This window comes from Gymnogyps californianus, chromosome 10 (genome assembly GCF_018139145.2).
Source record: "Gymnogyps californianus isolate 813 chromosome 10, ASM1813914v2, whole genome shotgun sequence".
NCBI lineage: Eukaryota > Metazoa > Chordata > Aves > Accipitriformes > Cathartidae > Gymnogyps > Gymnogyps californianus.
In genome coordinates, this window is record NC_059480.1 from 4,844,809 (window position 1) to 4,869,899 (window position 25,091).

Consider the following 25,091-nt stretch of genomic DNA (forward strand, 5'->3'; position numbering starts at 1 on the left):
TCGTCATCTAGCTCCATAGTGGCAAAGGATGGAAACATGGACGACATTAAAAACTGAGGCAGGATTCTCTGGTGTTGCCACACTCAAAGGCAGATGACCTCTTTCTACAGAGCCACGTTGGAAGGACCTTCTCACTCTTGTCCATCTCAGGTTACCATGTAGACAACTTACCCATGGCCCACCAGAACTTAAACAACCTAAATAATCTCTTTATTTTACTGATATACTCTTTTCTGGCTCAGATACCAAGTGATTTTTATGGTAATGATTAGGCCACCTTTTGATTTCTGATCGGCAGCATGATTTGGGATAGCTTGAAATTGGGGGAAAAAAGTAATACTACAAGAAAATGCTTAGTTTAAATATTTACTTCTATGCAATATATAAATATTTTTATAATATTTATAAAACATATGTATATATGTTATATATAGAAATATATACGCATAGTCTGTGCTATAGAAGTTCAAGAATTAATACTTCAGCACTTGATTTTCCTGTCCCAGTGCCCAAGATGTTTCCCCTAGTCATATGAGAGTGACTTTTTTGTGCTGTGTCATTTTAATGCTTTTCCTGTGTTGCTCTAACACCTGCCTTTTTATCCTTTTTTTGATTGATTCCCCCCTCCCCCGTTAGTAAATTTATTGACTTGCTGCTTTATGGACACGTGTCTTTTTATGTATTATAAGAGCATCTCTGATGCATTCCCTGCAGGACTCCAAGAGAGATCACAGTGATGAATATTCACAAAGCCATCTGTAATATTCCCTTTCTTGACTTCCTCACAAACAAACATATGAAGATACTAAATGAGGAACAATGAAATAGAGCGGAGAAGATGCTACAGGAAAGGTGGATTTATGACTGAAGTTGGGTTAACAAATCCAGTATTTCTGTAGGACACTATTATATACATTTATAACATTGGGCTACTAGATTGTTACCTCCAATTAAAGATGCACCTTAATGCAACAAAATGATGCTCTGTTCCAAATCAAGTTGTTAAATGTCAGTGTTTACTTGGTAAGTGTATGTTCAGTGGCTGAACAAACATTGTCAGTTTGCATCGAGTTGCTGTGAGAGACTCCACAGGCCTGGTCCCTCTGAGACAGCTGTATTGATGAGATTGAACTTTTTTTTAAGAAAAGAAATTATGTTTTTTGATGCAGTGTACATACGAGTTGGTTTCCCCATGCAGTGGGCAGAACAGTTGCTTTGGCACTTTGAATATGAGAAAAGTCAAAGGCAACTTTTAAAGGTGGATCATTTGAGTAGATGGGTGGGTTGGTTGGTTAGGTTTGAGTGTGGGGGAGCTGAAGGCTGATGGGTGCAAACAAATTCTGCCAGTCCTGCTTGAGCATGATGTATGTGACTGAGAACACAGCTGGGTAGGCTTACCATTAGCTTATTCAGCTAAGTATCACCTAACCAAATTCCTTGCCTCTCTAGAGGAGGTGTCAGATGCCACCTTTCTTAGTCACCTCAGAAAGGGTAGACTGGCAATCAAGATGAACAAACCATGGTCAGGCTTGGTAAGATTTGACTGACCACTTGTCCTGCATGGGAAAGGAGAGGAGCAAGGACAGCTTTCAGTGTTTGTGGGCTTGGACTGGCTGAAAACCTTTGCTTGCCCAGTGAGTGCCTTCCCAGGCTGCCAGAAGGTTTGGAGTGTGCTGGAGGGCAGGTGACCAGCTGTGTTGTACAAGTCTTAATGTTTTGACAGCATTCATAATGATCAGCTTGGATTGTGAAGTGCTGTGGGAGCAGCACTACTTTGGGTTAAGTTCTGCTCAACACAGAGAGGCCTGATAGGATCAAAAAATCAGAGATTTGCTGCTTGTGGGGAACTCCTCTGATGTCTTGACTGCAGGAAGAAGTTCTGCTACTAACCCCAGCACTTACCTGTCTCAGGAACATCACTGGTGTAGGAGACATGTCTGCAGCCTGGCTATCAACACCTCGCTGAAGAAGGCTGACAACGTCCTGACCACCCCACATCGACCACCCCTTTGTCCTGCCCCATGAGAGCTTGCTAGTAGTGTGAATAAGCCATTGTAAAGTTGGTGGGACTCCTGTTGGACTGTCGTGCTTTCAGGGTGCTTGTTTTGTGAGGCAGTGCTTTCATGTGGGTGGAGCATTGGTCAAACAGCCAGAACCTCCAATGCGCTGATCTCAGCTGGGTCTCTGATCTGCTGCATGGCCTTTGATTTAATCACTCTGTGCCTCAGTTTCCCCATCTCTGAGCATGGGGAGCAGGATACCTACCTCAAGGGGTGTACTGAGGCCTCGCTCTTGTTGGTGCCGTGCTTTGACAATACAAAGCCTTTTATAAACATTAAACTACAGTTATCTTTCCTGGCCTGGGGTAGGAACAGAAATCTTCAAAATGTTATCTTTTGGTGCTTTTTTTGGGCTAGAAGACAGGTGATGGTAACTCCAGTAGTGTGCAGGAACTGTGGAAGACAGTTCAGTTAGAGGGTGGTTTCAGGCTTCCATGGAGAGTAGTGTAGGTTTGATGCAGTTCTTAAGCTGAAGGTGGTACTATGTACCTCAGGTGAGATGCTGCCTGTCTTCTCCACCTTAAATAAAACTAGAGTCTGCAGGAAAGCCCCTCTCAGTTCATCAGAGCTAACAGGGAGTTACAGTTTGCTTGAATGTAAGAGCGGCAGAACCTGACCCTTGAATCTAAGAAATGGGACCAATGGATGAAATCCAAACAGCATTCAGAGAAGGACTTAAATGCCCCCTAGAAAGGGCGTTTCAGATGCTCTGGATTCAGAAGATAATCCTGGCTTGTTCGGGTAAGCTGAGTGCAGGATTGCCTGCACGAGTAAAGTGCACGGCTTAGCCCTGACAGTTTTTCAGCTGAGGTCAGTGTGAAGGAGTCGAGCAGTGGTGATTATGTTTGAGCCCAGTGTTGAGAGTCAGGAGGAATCCAGGTAGCTGGGGAACTGCAAGCCCCCCACTTTGTTTGGAGGCTGTAGTGAACTCAAAAGTCCATACTGCTTTCAGGCACCCCTGTACACAGCTTTTACAAACGAGAAGGGCATTTTCAAGGTATCTGTCACTATCGCTATGACAGCCTGCAGGTTGTGTGGGAACAGCCTTTTGAGCAAACTCAGTCGTGCTGTGATCTTCTGCAATGACACATGCATTTCCAGCCCCCGTCTCTTGTGGGCTTAGTTTCTGGGATTTTGATACGCCCAGAGCAGCTCTTGAGGATGCAGGAGCTCGTCTTTGGGCATCTGTTTGCAAATTGTGGCTTCCTTGCCTGTGTCCTGCTTTTCTGTGAGGAATGGAGTTTCAGAATGAGTCCTGAACCTGGCCCTGAAGCAGGCAGGTAAATGCCCCTTGTTCTTAATGGGGTTCTTGCAGTGGAGATCTGTTGCTACATTTCTGAGCAACCACAGGTTATTCTCCTAGGAGATGCTATATTAATAATATATAACATTTGCTGAAGAAAAATAAACTGTTAAAAGCAGATAGAAAATAACACATTTGTTTAGTCCTTCAGATGTAGGAAACGTTTGCAACAAGTTCTTTGAATTTTGAAAAGTGGTGGGAGAAAAATTTGTCAGCGGAAGTTCCTGTGGGAATTGCTTGGAGATGAGTTAGAGGTTGTGGAATTTCATGCACCCGTTCAGGTGTGTGTGGAACGCCACAGATAATACGGTGTGTTGAAATGTTACGGTATATTTCTTTGGCTTTCTAAAGAGTCTTGATACAAGTTAAAGATCTCTTTACAAATATTGCCCCTATTTGTAATGCTGAGTGTTTAAATCCTTCATGTTATCTGTATTATACTGTATAATTGTGTAAGATACGTATGTTTACAATAAATTCTTTTATTAGCTGTGCTAGGATTGTCTTGACTGTCACCTGTCACTCAAAGAAGTTTCTCCAAATCCACAAATTCTTGTGTGCTCTATATATTCAGAATGTCTTAGTTCTGGATAAAAATTGGTAGTTGTGGAATTGATCTGAAGGAAAAGGTAATTTTTCCCTTTTCTAGTTATTTTTAAAAGCACTTGGTTTTGGAGGTTGGGGCAAGGGAAGCCAGGAGCTCAGCAAGCTTAGCTCCTCCAACTTTTCATCCTCCAGAGCAGCCTGTTTAAACAGCAATTGGTTTGTGTGGAAGATTGAAAAGCGTGATGGGTTGACATGGGCTGGCTGCCAGATGCCCACTGAGCTGCTCTCACTCCCCTTCAGCAGAACAGGGGGAGAAAATAAGATGAAAAAGCTTGTGGGTCAAGATAAAAACAGAGACATCACGTACCAAGTACTGTCACAGGCAAAACAGACTCAACTTGGGGAAAATTAGTTGAACTTACTGCCAGTTAGAATAGAGCTGGATGGTGAGAAACAAAGACAAAAAAAATAAAACACCTTTACCCCCACCCCTTTTTTCCCTAAGACTTGACTTCAGTCCTTCCTTCCTGACTCGTTCCTCATCTCCCTCTGCAAGAGGCGCAGGGGAATGGGGATTGCCCTTACAGTCCCTCTTTGCTGGTCCTTCCTCCTCCCTTTCTTAAGCGTGCTCTCACAGGGCCGACCCTGGCTCCTCTGAGGGGCTCAGCTCCCTCAGCTGCCCTGGGGCTGTTGAACCGGCCGTGTCTGGCACAGGGCGGCCCCGGCCTCTCCTCACAGAGACCCCACAGCCCCACTGCCAGCTCCTGGGCATGGGCACCCAATACAAAAAGAGATGGAAAAAAGTAAGAAAAGCTAACTTCTGCGTTTTCCCCAGGCTGTGGGGAGGAATCGTAGGTGTCTGTGAGCAGACTTACCGCTCTGTTGTCTTTCAAAATACTGCAAAACTCGTTCTTGTTTGTACTAATTCCCATACAAGCGCCTGCTAAATGAGCACACACTGCACTGCCTTTACGCTGCCAGAGCCAAACAAATGACACCACCACAGCCAGGGAAGGCTGACTGCGGGCTGGGCCCTTGACCCTAATCCCCGATGCCTCCCCTCCTGGCTGCCGCAGCCCTGCCCTCGTGTTTGTGAACACATCTCCGGGACATGGTGGTCAGGTGCAGCGTGCCCAGAAGGCACCGAACCATCCGCTTTAGAAATGAAGCTATTTGCACACAGAGCTGGTGCAGGAGGGAGCGGTGTGTCTGGGTCCCGGGGTGCAGTCTTGGTGACACCGAATCCTGTGCCACCAGGAAGAAGGGATCGTCCATCCCTTCTGTGCCATCTCTGCCCTGAAAGCAAACATAGCCTCTCTGGGCTACACGGCACCAACATCCATTTGTGGTAAACCAGGTTGGTCCGTAGGATCGTACGTTACTGCCATGGCCAAGATAGAGAAAATAGGTATGAATAAGGCAGAGGTGATAAGTTTGCATCTGACTGTTCACCCTCCAAGAAATTAGTGCAGTGCAAAGAGAAATGTGCAGTTTATGAAAGCAGCTAAATCATTAATGTGCTGCTTGTGAACTTTTCAAGTTCAGGTAACGAGAACTGTCCTGAATAATGGAGTATTTCCCACACCAGAGCTTCACCTGAGCATGTGGAAGTGCAGGTGTTCAGAGCTCCCTGGTGTAGTGGATGCAGCTGGCACAAAACTCACTCTCAGTGTTCCAGCAGGCCAGGTGTCAGCAAGATGGAACAGAACAAGCATGTTCAGTGTCACCCTATAGGTAGTAAATTATAATGCTTCAGATGTAAAACCTTCCTTTAAAAGAACATTTCTTTATGTGTCAAATAACCCTTGTTTGCAGTGTGAGTCACAGCTGGAAAGCTTTGATGGACTTGGACGTGAACCCAGAGCAATTGGGAAGACAAATACTAGTGTGAGAGCAGCGTTGGGAGCAGTCCTGGCATCATGACACCCGGGAGCCTGCAAAACCTGTGTAGATTTGCACTCTTCAGAGGAACTTGGTGTGATACCTTTCAATTTGGCTGAGGCAGGCACTTTCTGTGCAAAATCAGGTATGTTGCAGACATCAGTGGCCAGTTGCATCGCCCTGTCCCTTGTGGTGGTAAGTACCTGCTTGGTTTTCCTTCCATTCGTCCCTCCTGTAGTTGGAGCCAGGCGACAGCTCATGAGCCTTTGGCTTTCTCCTGGAAGTCTTGTGAGGCATAGCTAGAAGAGCTGGCATCGCACTATCTAGGGAAGCAGGTTGTACCTTCAGCACCTTTACTCACTAAAATGTTCTTGGGAGCAACTGTAAAGTGATGGTCTCTTAAAATTCAAAGCTAGCACCATTTTCCTGTGATCTGTGTGAGATGTGTCGTGGTTTAACCCCAGCCAGCAACTAAGCACCACACAGCTGCTCACCCCTCCCCCCTCCCAGTGGGATGGGGAGAAGGATTGGGGGAAAAAAAGTAAAACTCATGGGTTGAGATAAGAACAGTTTAATAACTGAAGTAAAATAAAATATAATACTACTACTAATAAAAAAATAATAATAATAGTATAAGGAATATAACAAAAAAAAGAGAGAGAAATAAAACCCAAGAAAAGACAAGTGATGCACAATGCAATTGCTCACCACCCGCTGACTGATGCCTGAGCAGTGATCCACCCCTCCTGGCCAACTCCCCCCAGTTTATATACTGGGCATGATGTTCTATGGTATGGAATACCCCTTTGGCTAGTTTGGGTCCGCTGTCCTGACTATGCTCCCTCCCAGCTTCTTGCACACCTGCTTGCTGGCAGAGCATGGGAAACTGAACAGTCCTTAACTTAGGATAAGCGCTACTTAGCAACAACTAAAAACATCAGTGTGTTATCAACATTATTCTCACACTAAATCCAAAACACAGCACTGTACCAGCTACTAAGAAGAAGATTAACTCTATCCCAGCCGAAACCAGGACAGATGGCAGAGTGAAACTGAGGTGAAACGCAAGTTGCTTGTCCCTTTCTGTTACCAGGGCACACTGTGGACACTGCTGAAAGGGGGTCTTGAGAGCATGGCACCTGCATCAGAATAGATCTAGCCTCTGTGTGTCCGATAGTGAATGTAGCAAATTGGTATCATTGGTTCATCCCCTTTTCCCCTTCATGTTGATGGACTGCTTGCTGAATAGTTTGCTTTCCCTTTGAAAATGGCTGGGAAAAATCCCATAAGTGATTATGAATTCTGCAGAGCAACAGCTTTCCTTTGGAAAGCAGTTGTGTTTTCAAATCAGCAGTCAGGCCACAGCTTGAAATGTGCCTTGGAAGCCATTCTTGCTGGGGGTCTGTGCCTGCAGATAAGCTTGAGCAGTAAGGAATTGACTGCTGACAGCTGTAAATGCAGTTGACCATCTCCCCAACACCTTGCTTGGTGTCCTGGGTGCCCTGCTGTCCTGCACGTGCAGCTGTGCGAGAGAGAAATGCAGTGACAAATTGTCCTGCAAGGCTGAATACCCGAGGGTTATGTTTTACAACAAAAAAAATTTGAGAAAGAACCAATAGCCAAAATACATTTTAATTTATTAAATTAAATCCAGTCCATTTGATAAAATACAAGCTTATTATATTACCAGTTTGTTTACAACTGGGTTGATTTTTTTTTTTTAAGAAATACAGTGAATTAAGAAGAGAGACTGAATACACAATTTAACCTTTTTTCTTTTTTTTTTTTTTTTTTTTTTTTTTGCTGTTAGTAAAGTCCAGGATTGAAATGAACTTAAATTGTTTGAACAAAACTGTTAAAAACATTATAAAGAGATTAAACAAGCAGATTGAATTCTTAGAAACATCTAACATGCAAAACCTTTAGTACAGTTTGAATGTTTCAAATTAATTTCCTGAAAAATGAGTCTCCTGAAAAATTATTTTGGCAAGCACTGGTATCGCTGTAGGTTCCTCTGGGTCCAAGGATGAGTGTGGGAAGTGCTATCCCTTGCCCCAATCAAACACAGCTTCCTGCAGACGTTACCTGTTCTCACGGTTGTGTTCGGTCCTGCTAGTATAGCAAACAGAGATGGCACCATTAAATTCTCACATAATGCAGTGAGAAGATGCTGTCTGCATGTATTCCAAATACAATCCACATGCCAACAGTTCAAAAATTGTTCTTATGGGAATTATCAGCAATGCATTCGTGTTTGCAGAGTCCCCAAAGGTCATTAAATTTGCCTTAGACTTCAGCTAGTCGGAAGCTTAAGAAAAAAATCCTCCTGTGTTAAAGTCTATTTCATTACAGATGAACGAATATCCAATCCCTGTTCAAGTCTGAGGATAGTTTCCTTTCATTCTAGCCAACACATTTGTGTGTTGCAAACACATAAAGTAAAAGTTTTTCAATTTTTTTCCCCCCAAAATAATTAGTAAACCCATGAAATAAGCAGTAGACTAATTATATTGCATAAGTTGTTGAGATAGAAACTGTAAACCCACTACAGTCTTGATGAACAAAGGCTAAAAAATGGTTTCTTAAAACACATGTACCTCAGCAAAAGTTAAATGCACACCAATCTAAAAAAATCAGCTTCAGAACAATGACACTTAAAATGACCTATCTTAAAAATGAAGGATGTCTTACATTCTACGTTGTTACATTTTTCTTTAAGAAGAATTTCTAAGTAACATTCGCTTCTGGTTGTTCCTAGCAATAGCATTACCAATATACAGGCAATAATTTAGGAATTTCAAGGCAATATTTTCCACCTTGCATATGCAAAGAGTTAACATTTATTAAAAGTATAAGCATGTCCTTTTCATTAAAGGATCACAAATTGCTTTAGGTAAAATCCATATACAATATTTACACTCACCCTAACAGCTATACAAATTACATAAATATCTTAGATCCTCTGGAGCCTGGTAGGTGCCTAGCTGACTGTCCATGCAATCCTCTCCGAACCAGGCTGGTGCGTTGCTGTCAGGGCTGTCTCCCGAAGTTCAGTCCCCTCTTGCCGCTGCGTCAGCCCACCAATTTTGGAAATATCCAGCCTTAAAGCCCCAAGACACTGCATGTGCCAGATTTATTTTAGAGTTCAATGATGCTGGCTTCCTCCAGCTTCTAAAACAACCCTGGAAGTTCAGACCAGCCCCTTTGATGCTATGATTTCTGGTGATGCCAGTTGAGGTCCTATTTCCAAAGCCCCTCAAGAAACTCAGAAGTCAGCCAGACACTCCCTGTCTTTCACTGGCCTACTTAGAGGGTGCTGCTAAATAAAACTCTTTTTGGTTTTAATTATCCATCCCGCTTGTGATTGTTTTCCCTCCCACCCTGTGTAGTTAAGCGTAGGGATGTTGCCTGCAATACTGCCTTTGCTGCCCAAAGTCAATCTCCTAATGTGACGCCAGCTGGCATAGTAATGAACCTGCTCCTGTGAAAAACTAGGTCACTCCTCGCAGCGTGTTTTGCCAGTTCTGAACCAAGCGCTTTGCGGTTTGTTGTGTTAACAGAAAGTGTGTGTGCATATCATTAATCACTGGAGCTGCTTTTGATAATACCAGTTCTTTGATCTTAACACTCCTCATGAAAATTGCATAGTGATACGTCTTAACAGAAACGCCGCGTTTAAGCTGCCTGGGTGTGAGGAGGGTCCAGGTTCACACGTTGAGGATCCGTGACGGTGCCTGGAAAACAGCAGAAGGGTTGGGGGAGAACCTGGTCTTCACCTCTGGGATCTAGTGGGGTGAGGGGGGAGAGAAACGTTAGTGTGACACAGGGTGCGACTGTCTGGAGAGTTTGAGGGGTCTGGAGCGTTGTGACAATCTATCTGCTCTCCCCTGTAATGTGCCACTACCCGAAAAGTGTTAGCTCTTGGCTGGGCGTCAGTGAGACTGGCCTCGGCGTACAGGGTGCTTCAAGGGCAGGTGTGATGCTGCGCCACCGAGGAGGGGCTTTGTTGTAACCCAGGCCTTGGACCTTGAGGTGTGTGGTGTGATGGGGGATAACCATGGCTGGGCAGGCCTTGGCAGGAGCCAGCCTCTGCAAGATAAAGAGCTGCCCTCTTCACAAAGCCCTGCTGGCACATACTCTACAAACATCACAAATTCACCGCTGGACTGGTGCTGGGTTTAAGTGAGAGGAATTACAGTGGTGTCTGTCTGGTCCTTAACCTTTTGGATAATGCCATCCAGGTTCCGTCAAAACACTCCACTGTAATGCTTTACGGGGCCACAAGTAATGTCTGCTGTGAATGGAGGCACAGACCTGGAGCACCTGAAGGAGAAAAATTGGTTACTGGCCATGCCAGGCTGTGAAACTGCAAGGACTCTGATGAGGATGTAAATTCCTCAGGTCTGGAGGAAAGGTAGAGATAACAGAGGTTGCTCTCTCTCATGCCTGTGGAGTCAGAATTTCACGCAGTATGTAGCTGTTGTGGTTGTAGTGAAGCATGAAGGACTCCTGGATGCTTGTGTGCTTAAAACCCAAAGGATTTGAAACAGGACTGGCCTTAGTTGTGCATCCAACCCAGGACTCTGGGTGAATCTGGCCATAAAACATGAGAGGGTGGAAAGCTTTGCTGGGTGCTGAGTATTCCGATAGCACCATCCGAGCAGAGAAAGAAGAGCAAGACCACAGGCAAAGAGAGTATAGAGAAAGCTATTGATCCGGTGGTTGTTGTTGTTGCATTGTTCTGATTTTTCCGTTCCTCTGGGGATGCATCTGACACGCTAAGGAACAAGAGGAGCATCACAAACAGCCTGTGCGCAGCTCAGTAGCTGAGGAGCACCAGCAGTCTGAGTCCTACTCAGCCCAGCAGGCTGTCAGGACACAACGTAAACCTGACTCCCACACGTCCAGCAAAGCCATGGGCTTCAGGCAACAGGGAAAGTCCAAATAGCCAAGTGTTAACCAGGGAGAGTCTGACTTCTCTTTGAACTGGTGGCTCCTCGGCACCATCTTCATTCCAGACTACACCCTTGCCATGCTGCCTGCAAGAGAGGCCGCAGTGGTACCCCAGGGCTCCAGGAAATGGGACCTTTGCTTATGTGGTCCAGAGTGCAGTGTCCTTGGTGGTACGTGTTTGTGTCTGGGATTCCAGTCTTCTCTTTCCCTTCCTCAAGAACTGGGATAGGGACGCTGAGGGGTTCATCTAGGACCCTCTCCTTTGCATCCTATCTGCCAAACAGGAAGACACTGTATTTTCCCCCTCCAGGGTCAAAATACAAGGTTTAAGGGTTAAATACCCTCTATCCTCATTGCTGCACCTTAGTAAGCAGCCCAGACTATTCAGAGCAAGGAGGAAGTTTTGGTGAGGTTTGCAAATTCTGTTTTGCCGGAGGTCACTGTCCCACTTTCAGTGGAGCTGGATATACCCATCGTGTGCCTTGTCGCAGCAGTGTGCCAGCAATCCTCTGCGGAGGAGGCACTTGACTGTCTGATGATTAAACACTTCTTCCTCGTCTCCTCCAAGGCAAAGATTTACTTTTTACATGTGGCCCTGGAGTAGCTGCTATTACCTCTAACGGCACAGTATGCTGCGGCTGGGGAATTCGGCCCTGGCCCCGTCTCTGCTTTCCGAGTCACTCGGTGCAGCCTGTGAACGGCTTTTGCGGTTGGTTGTGAAGTGCTGTTCTCTTTGGTGGTCCAATGCAAAAAGCAGCTAAACCAGAGCCTCGTCGGTGTGCACTTTCCTTCCTCATGGGGTCAGGGAGCGTGTGGGGCCCTGCCAGGGAAAATGCTGAGTACAGAGAGAACGTTTCCTCGTGGGATTTTCAGTAACACTTAGAAGTATTTCGCCAACAAGAAAACGATCTTAGGCTGGTATAGAGAGTTGTAGAAACTCGCAGGAAAATCCCAAGGAAGTCTCAGAGGCCCAAGAGCTGTGCGGCTCGGCTGCTCACCACAGCTATGTCCTCCTTGGTGTCGGTAGCGGGGGCAGCTTCTGCCCTTACTAGCACGGGGCAGTTCTGTCCTGTCTGGGCAGGTGCTGTTCCTTAGGCAGTGATCTGCAAACGTTCCCATGCAAACACCTGTGTCCGTGGTTGATTTTAGCACCAGAGGCTGAACCTTGCGCTACAGCCCTAACGCTAGTGCACACTGACCGCTCTGAGTGTGTGCAGAGGGTGTTAAATGCACCTTACGCAGAGAGAGAGAATGACACACACCTTGTACATAAGGTATCCAACTGAGGGAATCGCAAATCTTGACCTTCCTGACTGTCATGCAGTTTAAAATCTTGGTTTCGGGTTGAATTATGGTAAGTTATGGTACGACATTCTCTAGCATGTCTCTCTGAAAGCAAGGGATGGCCTAGGATTACCTAATGGGCAGTGAGGAAAGAGTGGTCAATGAGGACATGGCTTTATTCTACACACACCACACCAATAACAAATGAGGAGTTCCTGATGTGTACTTTGGGCTTTACTCACATTGACTTTGGGATTTTTAAAAATGTTAATTACCTTAAAATCTGCCTTGTAGCTTGTCTCTTGAACAAAATGATCTTCTGGGATAATGAAGCCTTGCTTTGTCTTTATAGGCTTGGATGGTTTTGCTCCAGTCCATGGGCGATACTCTTGCCTGAAACGAGATTGTCAAGACAGAAGAACCCATAAAACACAACATACTCACTGGGTACTTCTGCTCAGAGTGGTTGCAAAGCGAGAAGGGAAGGCTGGTTACAATCAGCTCGTAAGATTGAACTTGTCTAAGGCATACTGAGAATAAAAGAACAACTGAGCCTAGAGGCCTGCCTCTCAGAAAGCCCAGGCTGAAAGATGCAACAGGGCTAAGTGGCTGCCCTGACTTAACCCTTCTTTTATTCCTGGCAAAATGTGCTCTCTCCTGGAGGTGCTTGGTGCTTTCCTCCTGGATAAGAAAAATTCAGGGTGACTTTTTGCTTGACAGCTCATTGACCTCTTACAATGTAAAACATTGTCTGGCTCATCGGCCCCTTACAATGTAAAACACGTTGGTCTGGGGCTGCGAGTGCCTTGCCCTCATGCGTTTGGAGGGAGGCTGCTGATGTTCCCTTACTTGGCTTTAGCTCTCTCGACAGCAGGCACGTTTGCCAATGTGTGCTGTGCTGCGCCTCTGTGGCAACTCACTCTGAAATGTGTCTGAAGGGAGACACCATCTCAGCTGGCAGATGCTTCTGCTGATGATTTTCCTTCAGATGGGGGCAAGTGCTTTGACTTTGCATGATGATGTCTGAGAAGGCGGCACTTGGCTGACTTGTTCTTGGAGCAGTGACATCTGAGAAATGGGTGCAGAGACCGCACTGAGAAAGGGCCTGCACATGTTTCGAGAGCACTGAAGAACAGCATGGCAGGCTCTGGCTTAGCCCGGCTGTCAGCTCCCCTCTGCAGCCTTCCCTCTGCTTCGCTGTGCCTCTTGTCACAAACAGGCTTCACTAATGCCCTCTCCATTAGGACTTTCTGGAAACTGCAGTAGCAGCCAGCTGAGCCGGCTTGTTTGCTCTCAGGAGACAGAAATCTGCTCTGTTTGTGTATGTATCTCTGGCAACCAATTCAGGCAGCTTCTGTAGCAAAAGGAGAGGCGACTAACCAAGATGTGACAATTTTATGTTCATACCCTGGCATACTTAAAAAATAACTGCATTTTACTAGCTGCTTATTCACAGGATCAAGGGGTAAGACTGAGTCCTGAGCCATGTCCAGGCTAGGGAAATAGGCTGTGTTTTAATGTGCTGAGCTTAGCTTTGATCACAGCCTTTCTGATTTTCATTTTTCTCAAGCATGCTGTTTGCTATTTCGATAGCAGCTGCAAATTCCTCTTTTAAAAATCTTATTTAAAGTGTATAAGTGTGGAGTATTATTTTAGAATGTGTAGTTTGGTCTTGATCCTTTTAGTATATTACCAAAATATCCACTGCCTGGTTTATGCTTGATTTCTAAACATAGACTCAGCCTTAAAATGCTGCCTCTTTTCTTGGTTGATTTGTACATACAGGGTACAACCCTGGACTGTATCTAAGCCAGTGAGAAACCAGCATGCTAACAAAATTAATTCAAAAAAATTAAGTAACTGTGTCTTGACCGAATTAGCTGCCAGCACTGGCCTCCTGGCAGGACGGATGAGTAAGGGTGCAGGCACAAGGAAATGGGCAGGAGCCCGCAGCCAGGGCTGACAGCAGTTTGTCAGCTCGAGTGAAGGTGGAGTGAGTTGTTATGTGAAGGTGGATATTGCCCTACGGAAGAGCTTCCTGCTGTCAGAAAGCAAAACCAGGCCCCTGTCAGGGCTGCCTATGTGCACTGCAAATCTTGTCTATAATCGTTTGCTCTTGCTGTTCTGAGCCGCCACCTTCCGCCTTCTCTGCATCTTGCTGTTCAAGCTTGCCCAGGCAGCAGGTAAGTGCCTGCGCAGCTCTCCCAGTGCTGGTGGTGCGGTTCCTGCTGCTTCAGCACCTCAGGGTAAGGAAGCACCTTTGCAGAAAGGTGGTTTTGGCCAAGCGATGCCCCAAGAAGGCAACCTTTCAGCAGGGAATACCAGACGCATGTGAATGCCGAGTTAAATCTGAGCTCTGCTCTGCTGTGCAGCCAGAGGGAGGACACAGAGCTACTGGGCAAAATACCAGCAAAATGGTACAAACCCATCAATTACATCCCAGCAGTTTCCAGGAACTGGAACCTGCCCCCCACATAAAGCCGGATTGCCTCAAGGATGCTGGTGGCATTGATTCCTAACCATTCATCTTCGTGCCGGCTGGTCTCCCCGCTGCATTACACCGCAATGGAGTGTGTCCCCAGCTTTCAATGAATGACTGTGCTGCCTGTCTCTGCAGCCAGCTCTGTCTCACTGCTTTATAGCAGATCATTTGCTGATTTGGATCACAGCCCTTTTGGATCACAGGACCCTCGGTTTGGCTGGAAGCCAAATCGTTCTCCTCTCAGCCTGGATAGCCAAAATGATTTTCGAGGCACCTACATGCAATGAGGAAATGCTCTGCCTTCACCCACGGAAACAGAAATGTGAGGGCAGATACAGTCACAGCTCAGACCCACAACAGCATTTCTTTGGAATCGGCATTTCCCCCTGGGGGAAGCCAGGACTCTGAGCCACAGGGAAGGGCTGGGCAAAACAGAGACAACTTATCTCCTCTGGGAGCGAGGGTACTGGAAACAAAGCAAGGAATGAAAATTATAACCTTTGGTCCAGAAAGTACAGTTAACTAAAGTCGCTCTGCCTTTCAGCTTGCAGGACACATGCACCCGTCTCCAGCTGTATAGCCAAGAGTCAGAAGGAACACGAGCCCAAATACCAGTTTGGTGGCTTGACTAGAAATCACTCTTGGAGTCATGAGCAGAGGGAGTCAAAATGCATGAGCTACTTGGAGCCTGGGGAAGGGGAATGACCCGTTTTTAATGTTACTTAGTTTAAGATGTCAAGACTTAGTGACTGTCTTCCTCCCCCTTGTACTCCCTGGTGCAACATTTGCTCCCTGTGCTTGAGGAAGCCAACGCGACAGGTCCAGCTCAGCTGGTGCATTGCCTCTCCCTCCTTTCCCCCTGTCCATCACCGCAGGTGGTGTCTCGTCCAAGATCACCCAAGTAGCAGTTATTAGCAGGAGAACAGCATGGTGGGAGAGGAAATTACAGAAATGGCATGGAGCAGGGGAGAGCCCTGTGTGGTGTGACATCCAGCTGCTGCTGGGGATGAACATGAGAGACATTGACTGTTGCTGCTGGAGACAGTCACCTTCATCCTTCCTGCTGTACCCCTCCTCCCCTTGTCCCTAGACAGCAGCAGTTGTCAGGTTACTTTGGGGCTGCAAGGACCTGCAGTGGAGGGGAAATAGCCTCCAGGCCCATAACTCGGTGTCCAGGCTCTCTATAGGTTCTGTTTTGTTCTCCATTGTTACAACCTAGAGGTGAGTTTTTTGATCTCCATAAATAGAAATGACCCAGTGGTACTTGTAAGTACTAAAGCACTGGGGTTGTGAAAGAAAAAGGCCTCCTGAGTTGTACGCAGGCTTTCAAATAGTAGAGATAAAAAGGGAAGGGCTGCTTTTTGTGTACTGCTGTTTCTTTACCGCCAACTCGCTCTAGGAAGGAATAAGAAGCAGCTTTTTGCAGGTGGTTGCCCCGTTACTCTGTAGAACTGGTTTGATCACATAAATCACTGCTTTGTCAATTGTTTCTTTGCCCTTTCTCATAATTGGTTAATAGAGCCCAGGGAAAGGCATTTCTTTTGTAATGTGTCGGGACGTGTCTCGAGGGGAAGGTTTGGATCAATGCAGTGCGGTGAGCGGGAGGCTAGTGGCCTGCCGGGACAGTTTAACCCCCCAGCAGTGATAGGAAATGGAGCAAGTGGGAGTACAGCTAATGTATATGCTAGAAACAAAAAAAAGCATTGGGCTATTAATTACCAGGGGGTTACTATGAAGCCCAGCTTTGAAGAGAGCTGTTTCAGTGAGCTGGTGGTTGTGTGCCATCTCCCGCCCCGGGTGAGCAGGACCGCCTGTACCAGGCCTGTCGAACAGCCTAGACAGGGGGTCAGGCGGGGTGGATACTCCCACCAGCTCTCACCACGACTCACCGTGTCGCCTCACAGACTTCAGGGCATGATTTGGGAATGCTGGATTCAGGATTGGGCCTTCTGTTCCTTCCAAACACTGCTGCTGTAGCTCAAGCTGTTGGGTGCTGTGAGCCACGCGGCTGCCGGCCCATGTGCTGCATCCAGATCTTTCCCTGTTTTGTGTGCTCCACAAATGCTTTCTGGCCTTGCAGAGAAAGCTGCCTGGAAAATCTTTTTTATTTCACTGACCTAGTGAAAATCTAACCTAGAAAGCTTTTTAATTTCACTGAGATAGAGGGCATTTCTGTTGGGCGTGGGAAGGCAGAGGGTAGAAATACTGACCACGCTGTTTGCAATGCTGGGGCTGCCATTTCCAGCCAGATTGACCTTCAGCATTTATAGTATTCCTTTGCCCCGTAGTACACCATCAATGCCATCACAGTTGTCATTTTAGTACCTCATCTTTATGTCATGGTTTGCTTCACATGATTAATTATCATCAGTAGCATTCTGAGCCACTGTATTACAATCCCATTTCTCATTTAAGAAATGGAGAAAAAGGCTCATTCTGTATAGCTGAATGTAACTCTGAGCTACACTGCCTGAGCTAGTCTGCATTTATTCTTCCACTGCCCTGTTCCTTCTCATACCCAGCACACCAGTGAGAATTAAACAGCATAATGAACATTCATCCCATTTTCCCTTCAGAAGGAAAGTTGTGTGCACAGCTTGGGGGTCTCTGTTATTTTCTTTTCAAAGTACCCACTACTCTAAATGTCTCTTGGGGAAGCCAGACTGGTCTGCGAGGGGTTCGGGCAGAAGGTGTGGGGTGTGAAATGTCTCCCTGTTTGCGACACAGCTCCTTGCAGGCTCCTGGCACGGCCACGCAGCCACCTCTTCAGGTGGGACAGTTTTGTTTTGCCCAGGCAGAGCTGGGCAGCCAGCGGTGCTCTCCCAGAGGACAGGCTGCGTCCGCTTATGGCAAAGACCTGCACAGATCAGGGTGCTGTGACATCTCCTGGTCAATGGACGATTGCAAATGTTATGAGTCATGGACGCAGGGGTGAGAGCTCTGCATGATGGACCAAGCCAGGAGCCCTCCTGGATAATGGTGCCATTAAACTGCTTTTCCACTGAACTATGTCAGACACTGGTGGGGTGCTGGAAGCCCTTCCAAGCCTTGGACACAGGAGCAGATTGTGCCCATTCTCCTATCCAGCCAAAGAGCACAGAGCAAGGACAGAAATGGGGGAAAGGAAAGGCTGATGGAGGGAAAAAACTAGAGGGGTAGAGGAAGGACATAGCAGAGGGGTTGAGAGACCAGCACACAGGAATTACAGAGCAGGAAAGCAGAAGACACCTGGCTGCTTTCCTGTCTCAGCTCTCACCTGTAGCAAGGTCAGGCAGTACTTGGAGCTGCTCATAACTCACAGGAAAGAAGCAACAGCAAAAGACTGGACTGAAAGGCCAAGAAAAAAACCTTAAGCCTCAAACTGTTGTCTTAGGGTGAGTTTTGGGGGCTTGCTCTGCTCACAGATAGATCCCCAAGGAAGGAGCACTTAGAGTGGTGTGATAGGACAGGCAGCTGCTTCCCTCTTATCGGAGCTGTGTGAATGGGGGTTTGTGAGTAGGTCTTAGGGTCTTGACTTCTGTCATTATCCCCCTTGCCATTCTTTCCCCTTTTCCTCTAACGTAAGTTTGGGTGTACTTTGAGTGGAGGAAATTCCTCCTACCTTTATACAACAGCTCGGAATCTTGCCCATTTCAGTTCTGCAGTGTAGTGTGCTTTGCACAACAGACATCCTCTCTTGAGCCACTATTTCCAGCCCCCCTCGCTCTCTCCTCCCACAGCTCTGTCCCCTGCCAAGCCCTCCCTTCCCCCAGCCAGGCTATGCAGCACACAGCAAGTCTCTCTGGATCCATCCCAACGCCTGCACCAAGCAAGCTTACTTCTTAAATAGCGTAAAAATCAGGGGCTTCAGTAATAATTTCCCCAAGCAGCAAGATACTTAAGAATGTAAAGATAACTGTAAGCCTTGATTATACAAGCTTTACTCCTATTATTAAGGATAAGCATGAGTTTAAATATCTTTCTGGATCAAGGATGGAGTTCCTCATACGCAGTACTATTAACCCTGCCAGCTCAGGTGTGTTCCATGATCCCATACACTGCTTAACATGAGTGCAGGTATTTTCCCTGTTTTCTTCTGCACAGCTGAAATAAGATGCTTTTCAACGTGCAGCAGTCACCACAGTTCACCTTGCCTTTCTGCACAAGCACTATTTGAAGGCGGGTGAATAGTATAGACAGCCAAGTAACAAGTAATGCTCTGTGACTGCGTCCATAGTTATGGGGAAAAGTGTCATTCCCCTTCATTCTGCGGTATCTCCCCTGGTGGGGAGGATGTCTGCTCCATGGTCACAGTGCAACGAACGGCACATGCTGAATACTCGCACAAGAACGTGGGAGTTCAGTCTGTTGAGGGATCTTCCACCCTGCTATTCCCAAAATAATTAGCAATGGCACATCAGGCCCCTTTCCCCTTAATGACCGTAGCTCTTTACGCATTTTCTTTTCATCAAAACAAAATTGCTCGCTCTGGGTAAGCGGGAAACCCTGCTGATCTCAAGGCCCCCAGTTTGGTCTGCTTTACTGCTGTGCCTCCCACCTGCAAACTAGTCGGGTGCTCTCAACTCTCATGCCTGCTCAAAACACCGATAGTGCGGAAACACCAACTGCAGAGAACAGGCTCTGCTTGAGGCTGGCATTGTGTGTGTGCAGAAATTTGCAGTCATCCTCCCCCTTCCCCAAGAGCTAATACAAGCAATGCTGATGGGTGGGGGAAGAAGAGGCAAAACAATCGCTTACAGGTCTGATGCAATGTTTTCACTTACACATTTGACGTGCTTTCCAGAAGCTGGCAGGTTACCGAAGGGGAAACTGAGGTCTGAAGCGACTTAAAGTACAGCTGAGCCTTGAACAGGATTCTCCTCCCAGCAATACCAGCCCCAGCAGAGAGGTTGTGCCTTCATCCCTGTTGCCTTCTAACAAGGTAAGAAGATGACATCCAGAGAACAGAACCAGCTGGAGATACCTGCTGACAGCACCAGCTTCTCTCATCCACTGTAGAAGGGAGCTAAGTAAAGCACTTACTTACCTATTTCTAAAATGTCTGCTAAATGCAATCAAGACCTAGTACTACAATTAATTGTGTGCAAAGCCAGAAGTACACAGCATGCAACTTACTGCTGAAAGGGAGAAGCCACTTCCGTGACCCCAAAGGAAGAACCCTTGGGAAGGTGCAGAGGGGGCTGCTCAGCACTTCCTTCCACCTCCTCCAGCATCAGTAAGGTGTCATTTACCGCAACCCTGTGCGGCAGTCCCTGGGATCTTTTCACAGTTGGAGCACATCCCATTTTAGCCTTTCAAGTGCAGCTCGTACAGATCTGCCTCGGCCTGTGTGCCTGAGCTCCCCCCATGTAGCCCAGTTGGGGTTTGACTTCATTCAGACCCTGCAGAACTCCAGCCGAAATCCAGGGACTGGAGCCAGGAGCTGCCCCAAAGACCTGGAGACATGGGGCAATAGTTTGGAGGGCAAGAAGCTGTGCTGTCCTTCCACCCTTTATACATAGTTATTCTTTCAAAATTAAAAGTATCTTTGTTTCCTCAGAGGTACAGGTATTCTTCCAACACCCCCTCCACCTTTTATCTTTCTTCTGGCCATAGAAAGGCTCCCCCAGAAGTCACTACGAATGGGAGTGATCTTTTTGTCTTGGTCACTGATCCTGGGGGTGGGTTTATTTTGTTCTGGTAAATGCGAGGTCACGCTGATTGACTGCACCATGTACAGCCAGTTTTGTATGCAGCTGAGTTTTCTTCTGTGCTTAAAAAAGAGTGCAGAGAGAAAGATGTAGCAGGAACTTGGAGAATGAAGTCTCACAGGAGCAGTGCACTGATGCACAAAAGCATATCAAATGGTGCTGAACGTTACAGGGGACTTACCGCTACACTTGGGTGTTCCACAGAAACAAACATTCAATAGGCTGTTGTGGAACCATAAAGTCAAAATTCCTGAATTAAAAAGAAACAAACAAACCACAAAACCTAAAAAACCCCCAGCGTCTTACAGAATTAAGCAAGAAAACCACCACTGCCATTAAAAACTTGGAGTGGACCATGTATCAATGCCAACTTTTCTGCACTGTCCTGTTCTAGTCTTACCCTCCCTTCAGATCTTTTCTCTTTAACTTTAAGCAAGCCCAGCCAGCTGCTGAGACCTGACAAAGTCACAAAATGCAGCTGGAGTCTGCTGACAGGTAGTGTCCACACTGCAGGAGCCGATCCTACCGGCAAGAGCCTCGTGGTGCATGCCTGACCTGGCTGGGTGCAGAGCCTGCTGAAGCGCCTGTAGCATATCGGATTCAAATGATCCATTTCTTCTGAGAGCGGACGCAGCTCCCCACACATAGAGCCCAGTCCTCAGGGCCACTCAACCTGCTCACAGGGCTGAGCCATAGGGAAGGGCTGATACTGCTACAACAGCAGAAAAGGAGGAATCTCCCCAGGGTTCTCCCTAGAAAGGAAATGAGAGGGCCTGACCAAAAATGCATGTCTTCCACACCTTGGCTCCTCTCTAACCTACCTGCAGTAGTCCCTGCCTGCATGTCTCTGTGCAAGACACCCTCTCCCTTTTCCCAGACCCCCTAAAGGCATTATGTAGTTCACACCCACTCTCCTCCTCAGGGCCCAGCACCCTCCAGCTGTGCCCAGTAACAGAAACCCGCCTTGCTCTGCCTCTACCACAGCTGATCTGCGTTTCCTGCTTCCCCAGTGCTGCCTCCTCATCCACCCAGTGGGTGGGTGCAGCCTACAAGAAGCAGGGCAGGACCCTGCTGCCAGAGGGTGGTGGAGCTGTGTGTGGCCACCAAGGGACAGCTTAATGCACAAGTAGGGTCTTTCTGTCCTTTGTTAGGAAGATGAAGAACATCGACCCTTAATGTTGCTGTTTGGCTACTGCCTGAAGATGAGATAAACGTTTGCAGACTGCAGTGCTGCCTTTGGAAAATAATAAGGTAAGAGGAAAGGAGGACTGAACTGCAGTGGTGTTAGTGGAAATCTTGTGGTTGTGGGTGCTCAGCTCACAAAGGGTGAGTGTACTGTGGATTGCCCCTTCCCTGCCTCAGACCAGTGGAGCGCTCCCAGGGCTTTGGCATGACTGAAGCTACCAAATACAAACCCAGTGCCCCAAGCTTAACTGAAAATGAGTGTGAGTAACTCTGCCAAGTACCAACCACTCCAGTCCTGCTTAGCCTTTCTTTAAAAAAAAAAAGGGGGGGACAACAAATCCAAACAGACTCTTGCAGACTGCAAAGCTGTTGTGGACTTTCCTCCTGCTGCTTGTTGTGACTCCTGTGACTTTTCTAGACTGTATTCAGTGGTATGGGGATTTCTTAAATTTGCAATGTTGTACTGGGTGATAATTTAAAGAAACTATAGGAATTACTGGGATAAGACAAAGGTGGTTTGACTTGTATAGCCTGTCTACATTAGTTGTACCATATAGCCTTCAAACCCCTTAAAGGTGTTATGTGAGAACTTTGTCCTGGTGCGGCTGCCCCGGCTTGTGCCTCTGTCCTCATCCTGCACTGCTCCTCCTGTCAGCCCTGAGGAGTTCCCTGACTACCTTTAAGTCTTCCTTTTTCCAAAACTTGTTGATTTGCGTGTTGATATCTCACCACTGCCAGTGCTTTGTCCTGTGATCTGCAAATTTTTTGTGCTTTCATACAGTAGTTGAGAGCCCTGTGTAAGAACAGACAAGTCAGAGGGCAGAAAGGTGTGGGAAGTGACTCTTTGCTGAGCATTAGAACAGCTGTAGGGAAGCTGCTGCTCTAATGCAGGCTAATGTGCCCTTCCTCTGGGGCCAGGCTGAAGAAGCAGGGGAGGCTTCAACAACAACGTGGAGACGGATGTGTTTCTGAAAGATGAACCTTACTAGTCTTGTTCTAGGCAGGTTTCTCTGTTGAAGTAATTCCTGTGTTGCTTGGAAACTTAAAAGTGCTTTTCTTTCCCTCTGTGATTGTCCTGTGAGATGTGGCAAAGGATAAAACGGCACATAAATTCAAACACTGCAGTTATCGGTTCCAGAGTCTGTATGTTAACTGCACTAGTACCAGGGGAACTGCCTGTGTGGGGAAGAGTGGGATAAGCAATACGCTCTCTCATGCATGACTGTAATCCTTCCCAGGGCCCCCAGTGTGTTTGTCTTAAAAGCGCTGTGATACATAATCTAATGAACTGCAATTATGAAAAGAAATGTCTCCTAGGTACATAATGGATAATAAGGGTCTAAATACTTGGAATAAAAAAATATTAATATACATCATAGGTATATTAAAACCTGCCAAACATCATTATTAGGGAGCATGTGGTAACAACGTGCAACTGGTACAATATTCAACAGCAGCCTCGTAGGAGCTGAAATCCCTCTCCTCCCATGGTGGATGTCAATGAGAACAGGGGCTGAATTTAGGTGCATCCCGCCTGATCGCTTGTTCCAGAAAATAGGTATCTGTAATCAGTCAATACTGATCACAGGGAAAGGAAGGCATCAATAACATCAAAGTCACTTAATCGTTTTTAAAAGCTCTTTGGGAAAGGTGGTTTGTGACAATTTTTCCCACTACCCATACTGGCATATTTTTGAGGGAATATCCCCTATGTCTTTGCATCTGACTATCTTTGAGGCAGTAATTTGGCTCAACTTGAACGTGGCATTCCAGGAGTCTTAAAGGGAAAAAGACGATGGCACTGGCAGATTTGCGGAGCACAGCTCGGTGCGACTGTTGAGTACGGACAGGTCCTGGGCAGCTGCAGCTGCCAGAAGTCTTGTGTCTCCCAGCAGCGGGTAGGTAAAGGGCTGCTGCCCTAGGGATGGCGTCATGGGTCCCACCCCGGCTTACTCCCTTCTCTCTCTCTTAACCACGGCAGGAGCTAGGAAAGGGAGGGCGGCTCAGCCGGCGGCTGTGGCGGCGGCGGTGCGTACCGAGGCAGGCTCTGCTGCAAAGGCGTACAGACGGTGATCGCCGGGCCAGCGCAGCCGGGGTCAGACACCCGCCTGGGGAGCAAGCGACGCGTTTCAGGGCAGCACTTCCAAAAGCAAGCGCGGCTTTGGCGACAGGTTGAGCCCGCTGGCGAGGCGGCAGCCCCTGTCGTCGTTCTGCCCCCCCCCCCCCGCCGCTTGGTTACAGCTTCCCCCGCCGCCGCGCTCGTTTGCCGGCATCCCCGCCCCACGCTGCGGAGGAGCATCCCTCGCCCGCGGCAGGGAGCCCCCCCCGGGGAGCGGGGCCGTCACCTGGGCCCGGTTACCTGTAGGAGGTGGTGTGGCCGCCGTCCGCCTGCGAGCGCGGCCGGAGCTGCTCGGGACCGCCGCAGCCGTCCGCCGCCGGCCTCCCGCCGCCGGGCAGGGCGCAGGCGGCGCGGCCCGGGGCGGGCTGAGGGGCGGCCCCGTCCCTCCTGCCGCCGCCGCCGCTGCTGGCGCTGACCCAGGGGAAGGCGTCCCTCCTCGGGAGGGGCCACGCTCTGAAGTCCCGCCGGTACTGGGTCTCCGCCGCGAAGGGCTCTCCGGCGGCGACCGCCCGGCCCTTCCTGCGGCCGCCTGGCTTCCCGGCGGCGGGGTCCCGCGGGCGGGGGGCCGGGGCGGGCGGGCGGGCGCTGCCCCGCGGGGGGGGCCCGCCGCGCTGGGGCGCCCCGTCCTCCTGCTCCTCGATGTCCGAGTAGTTGTGGATGGTGAGCGGCACGGAGAGGTCGGACTTGTCCAGCTGGCTCCAGAAGCGGGCCAGGCAGCACACCCGGCTGATGCAGGGCCAAGCCATGGCCGCGGCCGCAGCCCCCGCCTCGCCCGCAGCGGCGCCCGCGGCTCCGGCGCCCGCAGCCGGCCGCGCACCCGGCTTCAGCCCTCATCGGCGGCAGCCCCTCCTCCCGCCGCCCCCTTCCCCCGGTGCTGACACCCCCTCGCCGGGATTACGGCCCGCACACGTGACCCGGGCTGCCGGCGGGAGCTCCGTGCAGCTGCCGGTGCCGGCGGGGGCTGGCGGCGATGCGGGGAAGAGCGGCCGAGACCTGACCCTGCGCGGGGCTGCGCTTCCCCGGGCCCCCGCCGGTAGGCTGCTCCCCAGTGACGCTGCGGTGCGGCGGCATCCGTGCCGGGCTGCCCCGGCTGCCTTGGCGGGGCTGGGGTGCCCTCTAAGAGGGACCGGCTCTCCCCTCTTCGTGCGCCTTCGAGTCTCTGTTCGCGGGAAGCTCCATGGCATATCCAATCACGGGCATCGGCCAAGCGAGGAATATTGCTCTGCTCTAGCTGGGTAGTACTGCCTAATTAGAATTTCAAGTTAGCCGTAACCGTTTATGATTAGAGAAAGCATTTGTATACGAAACCTGATGTTTATAAAATAAGTGAGCTGGATGAGAAGTAGCGGCTTTGCAATGTTAGTTTCCAATAGGTGTGTACAAAAACCCCACCTCTCTTAACGCGCGCCCCCCCCCCCCCCCCCCCCCCTTACATTAACAGTTTAACCACTTCACTATAAGATATATAATAGATGCTTGGATTCGGGTCAACAGGTAGTATTTTAAATCTTAATATACGGTCTACATCATTTACTGTTTGCCACAGACTGGAAATTATAGCTTTTCTTTTTCAGGTTCAAAACCAAAC

General features: G+C 48.3%; 2 protein-coding genes across 6 annotated transcripts in view; one reads left to right on the plus strand and one right to left on the minus strand.

The window, feature by feature from the left end:
• The window catches only part of YEATS2 (YEATS domain containing 2), a 51,808-nt gene extending 47,950 nt beyond the window's left edge, over nucleotides 1-3,858 (plus strand). For 4 of the 5 annotated variants that reach the window (XM_050902099.1, XM_050902102.1, XM_050902103.1 and 1 more), the window contains one exon: nucleotides 715-3,858. In XM_050902099.1, coding sequence (XP_050758056.1) covers nucleotides 715-823 — 109 coding nt within the window. In that variant the 3' untranslated portion in view covers nucleotides 824-3,858. The remainder of the gene's footprint in view (nucleotides 1-714) is intronic. The other variant, XM_050902101.1, reaches the window with a different exon arrangement.
• A 5,639-nt stretch (nucleotides 3,859-9,497) lies between these two features.
• Nucleotides 9,498-24,249, minus strand: MAP6D1 (MAP6 domain containing 1). Its single transcript, XM_050902875.1, has 4 exons — nucleotides 24,030-24,249; nucleotides 23,744-23,996; nucleotides 12,303-12,420; nucleotides 9,498-9,575 (listed from the first exon to the last, which is right to left on the minus strand). The coding sequence occupies exons 1-4, from the start codon at nucleotides 24,247-24,249 to the stop codon at nucleotides 9,498-9,500; spliced, it is 669 nt and encodes a 222-aa protein (XP_050758832.1).
• Between the last annotated feature and the right edge of the window lie 842 nt (nucleotides 24,250-25,091).